The 5,342-nt window shown below is 57.8% G+C and overlaps 1 protein-coding gene across 1 annotated transcript; it reads right to left on the bottom strand.

Moving 5' to 3' along the window:
- Window positions 1-2,816: 2,816 nt before the first annotated feature.
- SIGMAR1 (sigma non-opioid intracellular receptor 1) lies at window positions 2,817-5,267 on the bottom strand. Its single transcript, XM_017746651.1, has 3 exons — window positions 5,216-5,267; window positions 4,555-4,647; window positions 2,817-4,263 (listed from the first exon to the last, which is right to left on the bottom strand). The coding sequence occupies exons 1-3, from the start codon at window positions 5,265-5,267 to the stop codon at window positions 4,037-4,039; spliced, it is 372 nt and encodes a 123-aa protein (XP_017602140.1). The 3' UTR covers window positions 2,817-4,036.
- Window positions 5,268-5,342: the final 75 nt, after the last annotated feature.

The following is a 5,342-nucleotide window of genomic DNA, read 5'->3' as shown; positions in this document are numbered from 1 at the left end:
ATGAGATGGCCCTGTTTCAGAGGGATCCACAGGGCCAGATGACCCTCAGGACTCATTGCACAAGAATCCATGCCACATGGCTCCAGCCTCCCTTGGAGGAGCCTTGCACCCTAGGGTGCTGCACTCTCTGCTCTGGGTTGTGACTCATCCCCTGCAACCTGAAAGCTGGGCTGGGTGGAATGAGACACCCCTGGTGACTTCTCTGCGGCCCAACTGGAACCCAAGTGTTTGGGGAAGCTCCGGTTCTGCAAGGCAGAGGGGTTGGGGTGCTTGGGTCAGTTTAGCACCCAGGGTTGGGGGATGTGGCTAGGCCATCTAGTGGCAACACCAAGGTCGCCAGGGGGTGCAGCGTGTCCCATCGCCTTGGGCCTGGCCAGCAAGGGACCTGTCCTGCTCAGTTCCTCTCTAGAACCTCCACAGTGGTAACAGCAGTTCTGGCGTTCTGCACAAGTGTCATGAAGTATGTCTGTGCTCAGGCTCTCCTTGGGGCAAGCAAGCAGGACTGTGTCCCCTTCGCCCCCCTGCTCTGCATTTTGCACCGCTGGGGTCTGGGGATGCTCCCAGCTGGAGAGAAATTCCCCAAATGGCTATCGATGGCTGTGGCTGAGGCAGCACAGACAGATAGTGGAGGTATAGATGGGCACAGCAGACAGCGGAGCAGAGTGAGAGATACTTGGAGCAGAGAGATACTGCAGGAAGAATCGAGAGATAGATCCTGCGGGCTGATCAATACCCACTGCATGTGGAGGGACAGCAAGATAAAGCAAGTTGCAGGGGGAAGGTGCTAGGAGGGCAGCGATGTGCATTTGTCCTGGTGACAGCTCGGGAAGATGCCACTCATGGTCACTTCAGCTGCGATTGGGGTAGAGCCAGATGTGGGGTGCAGATGCCCATGGCTGACTCTCCTTGCCCACCTCCAGCCACTCCATAAAGGTTTGGTGTCCTTTGATGTGCTCTGGGGTCCCTTCTGGCCTCTGGACACCAAAGGGTGCGTATTTCCTGTGTGTCCTGGTCACATCCTCTGGCTCTCCAAGGATGTCCCTGCTGCCTGTGCTCATTTTGAAGGATGCTGTGTGCCTGGGCAGCCAAGGGGGAAAGGAGCAAGCCTTGGCCCTGGCACAGGGGCTGTGCTGCAGCTGGGTGATTGCAGATGAGCTTCCAACCCATGCCTCAGTTTCTCTGTGAGAATGGCAATGATGGCAAATGATGGCAAGCTGCAGGCAGCTGGATCAGGCCAGCATGGACTCAGGCATGGATAAGGAGGCAGGGGAAGAAGGGGCAGAGGCACCAATAGCCTGAACTTGCTGTGTCCAGAACTCATCTCTTCTCTGCTGGTCATTGGAGACACTTATCTTATTAAGAGGCTGCAAACGCCAAAGGGATGTTTTTGTGACCGTTTAATGAATGCCTGGCAATCAGTGCTCCATGCTGGGATGAGGAGAACCCCTCCTGCTGCAGCAGAGCAGCCAGGGTTCCTGGGTGCAAGCCCAGCTCCACCCTGCTGGCATCTGCCTGAGCCACCCTGTGTTGTGTAGTTTCTCTGCTTGGCACATCCCAGCTGAGCTGGGAATGTTGAAGAAGGCATCCCCAGAGCAGCCTTTTGCATGGACAGGGCTGCTGGCCCTGCAGCCAGGCTGGGGGGGATCCCCCGCCCGTGATGGAGTTATTGACACAGGCGCTACAGAAAACACTGCTGAGATTGTTCACACTAATGTTATTTAGCAGCAATATTTCCGTAATAAAAGAAATCAATGGGCAAGAGAAAAGACCTGTCCAGAGCTTTGATTTTCTTATTTTAATGGCATACTTATTTACTCCCACCAGCGTGCCCATCGGATTTTCATTACGCGGCCTTCGCTGTAAGTGGAGCGGTATTGATACGAGCTGCTGAGTTAGCGCCTTGCTGCGCGGGCCAGCTCGGCTGGGATTGCTCGTGTTCCCTGCTAAAGCCCAGGGAACGAGCCTGGTGTGGGGCCAGGGTGGCCTGGCAGCCCACAGGAACACACACGTGCACACACAGAGCCTGCCCACGTGCGCGCACACACACACACACACAGAGCCCGCCTGTCTGTGAGCACACGGGGTGCACGTCTGCTGCCACGAGCATTGTGGCTGTGCACACGCACAGGTGTGACACGCTTGTGCCACCTGCACGGGCACACACACGCACAGGAACAAACCTCTTCTGACTATGCCCAGCACACATGTCCTACCCACACTCACACGCCTGCACTTGCTCTGATTGTATGGACAGGCTTGTTCTACCTATTTACAAACGTGTGCCAGCCCCACCTGTTGTGCCCACACCCACCTGAAAACTATTCTACCTATACACACAACACACACACACAGATGTACACACACACACACGCACACACACACAGAGATGTGTCTGACAGCATGTGTGCACACCTGTGAGTGTGTATCTGTGCAAACCTCTCAAAACCACCACCTGCTATGTGTGGGTCCAACCACCCTCGCGGGACCACAGACTCAGCATTGGCACTATGCCTCAGAAGGATGAAGCCCCCTGAGCACGGGATTGCCCATGGAAGTGGGGACCTGGCACCAGCCCAGGCTTTCGGTCACCAGTGACCGCAGTGGCGAGAGGAGTAACAGCACCATCTTCTGCCAATCCCCGGGAGCTGAGACAGGGCTGATCCTGCCCAGTGCTGTACCCACGGCTCCCAGGACCCTGAGTGGGATGATGTCAGCTTCTCCAGGGACACCCAGCTGTCAGTAGGACTCCTGTCCCAGAGCTGGCCTTCACCATAGCAGGGCTCAGCACACTCCAGAGACTCTTCCAGAGACTGGAGTACATGGGATGAACAACTTTATTACTGGCATCTCTTTTCAGGTAGCAAATTAAGAACTAGCCCGTGTGCAGGGCTGCCGGTCAGCAGAACAGGGACAGTCCAGGGAGCAGGAGGATCAACATGCTACAGGCCTGGGTGGCCAGGGACACACTCGTGTGTTTGGCAGCAGTGTGAGGTGAAAGCCCTCCACCAAGCAGTGAGCTCACACGGGTCTGACCACAGGGGTGCAAGCAGGGTCCACAGCTGGGTTTGGCTGGGGGATCACTCTCCTGGCAGCCGGGATCCCATGCCGGGAGCCGAGCAGAGTGGCTGTCCCCAGGGGGTCTCACAGCTGGGGAAAGCGTTTTGAGGGGCGAGATCCCATCCTGAGCTAGTACAGACTTTTGGGCACTCGAGGACACTAGGTATGTGCATAGCCAAGAGGCCACGCAGAACGGGGTCTCCATTAAGGCGACAGACGGTGGGTTTCCCCCTTGGGGGGCACTGCCAGGAGGCGACTGTGGGGAAGGGACCCTCTTCCAGCCCCAGGCATCCCCGAGGGCAGATGACACACAGGGGAGTAGGGAGCCCTCCAGCACAGAAGCCAGGCATCCCCCCACTGCCAGGGGGTCTCAGCGCTGATCCTGCCCCGTGCCAGGGTGATGCTGTGTGCTGCCAACCCACATCCGCAGGGATGGAGACACGGGAGATGCTGCCAGCTGGACACAGCACTTTGCGCTGCCTGCAGTCCCGGCAGGCTGCCAGAGACATGGGGGACTTAGCGGCCGACCTTTGCAGTGAGTGCTCTGGTCTGGTCCACCCTGTGCACCCTGCCCTGAGGGCAGCATCATCCCCCCTGATGTCTCAGGAGCTGACGAAATCTTTTGGGGCCTGGGGACAGCCAGTTCCAGCTTCTCTCCTGCTGCATGCTGAGGGCACACAGGGGTGTTTGTACACTGCAAGGCCACTCCAGCCCCAAGGGATGGAAAAGCAGGTCGTGACTCCGATAGAAAGGAGGGACAGGCAGGTAATAAAGAGAACTGGCAGTCTGTGTTGCTGTGACTGCCGAGGTCCCTCTGTCCTTGCACCCTGTTGGCCTGTAGGGGAAGGACAGAACAATTTGGGGAAGGCACAGGGGATCTCCTGCTGCCTCTGCTAGAACCTGGGCTTGGGGAGGAAGAGAAAAAGGCTGGAAGGAAAGGAGCCAACTGGGCTTGGCAGGGCGCCCTGGTGAGATGGGCTCAGCACCCAAAGGTGCTGAAGAAGGCATTGGCTTCCAGGAGCAGGCCCTTGGCGTAGACACGCAGGGTGTAGAAGAGGGTGACGAAGTCCTGAGTGCTGAAGAGAGTGTCAGCCAGGGCGAAGGCAAGTGTGGAGGGGATGAAGCCCCGGCCATACTCCACCATCCAGGTGCCTGCGCTCCACTGCACTGACGTGGCCTCTCCCGCCTGGTGCACGATGGTGTCCCCTGCCAAAACACACAACCAGCACGGCTCCCAGTGGCTGCCCCACATCACACCCAAATGGGAAACATGGGATTGGGACCTGCAGGGTTGAGCCTTCCAACCCCACCCCAGCCTTGCTCACTTTTCTCTTACTGTCACCAACTGAGATGCTGGGATGTGCCACTGGAGACCCAAACTGCCCTATCCTGAGCTCTTGGCTTCTGTCAGCTCAAAGGAAGGGCTTCTACAACAGCAACTGACTGTGCCCCAAAGGCATGGGTGCAACCTGCAGGGCACCATACTGCTGCACTTACCTGGATAGTAGATCTCACTTCTGGTGGTCCCCTCCTTCCATTGCCGGAATGTCCCAGAGATGACGGTATCAGAAATATCTGCCCAGTAGCGACCTGTGGGAGGACAGGCGACACTAGCTCAGCATCTCCCTGCCAGGGACAGCACAGGAGCCCAGGTCTCAATTGTGGAGCAGGCCTCTGGGGGTCAGGACAGCAGCCCCAGTGCCTCAATACACCAAGAAGCGCTGATGGCTCTGCACCCCCACTGTCTCTATGAACAGCCATATACCACCAGCCAGGGCTGGTTGGTGTCCTTAAGCCCCATTATTTCCAACTTCTTTGGCATTTGCTCCCTCCTGAAGCACTGGGAGATGAGATGTCTGCCATCGCCTGCCAGCTGGATGCGGAGAGTCCTGGCCATGTGGCGTATCACAAACAGGGACCTGCAGATGCTGCAGGACACCATGGGGGCTGGTCCCCACGCAGAGAGTGTTTGCCGGCATCATTCAGCCCATACAAGTAGTGAAGCAGTGGGCTCCCTGTGCTGGGCACACAATGGCCAGCTGCACCTGAAAGAGCGGAGTAGGAAGAGCTCGGAGAACTCCCCTGCCCACCAGCCCTGTCCCCCTGCTTACCAGAGTGTCCCCCAGTGTCGACAGCTGTCCCGAAGAGCAGCACGTACTCGGTGAGCGAGGCATGGAGCAGGCACATGGAGCCCATCCACCCGCCCGCATTCACAAACACCCACTGCAGGTCCTCGTCTGGGAGGATGTGGCCCGGGGGGTGCTTTTTCACACCCCCACAGAACA

This window comes from Corvus brachyrhynchos, unplaced genomic scaffold (genome assembly GCF_000691975.1).
Source record: "Corvus brachyrhynchos isolate BGI_N302 unplaced genomic scaffold, ASM69197v1 scaffold139, whole genome shotgun sequence".
In the NCBI taxonomy this organism is placed as follows: domain Eukaryota; kingdom Metazoa; phylum Chordata; class Aves; order Passeriformes; family Corvidae; genus Corvus; species Corvus brachyrhynchos.
This window is presented reverse-complemented; position numbering and strand designations above follow the sequence as displayed.

Excerpts from the sequence above, each read along its gene's own strand:
- SIGMAR1 (XM_017746651.1), bottom strand. The coding sequence starts at position 5,267 with ATGCGGGCGGGTGGATGGGCTCCATGTGCCTGCTCCATGCCTCGCTCA. Across the intron at positions 4,648-5,215 it reads CTCCATGCCTCGCTCACCGA|GTCGCTACTGGGCAGATATT; the intron begins GTACGTGCTGCT and ends GTCCTCCCACAG. Across the intron at positions 4,264-4,554 it reads AAGTGAGATCTACTATCCAG|GGGACACCATCGTGCACCAG; the intron begins GTAAGTGCAGCA and ends GTGTTTTGGCAG.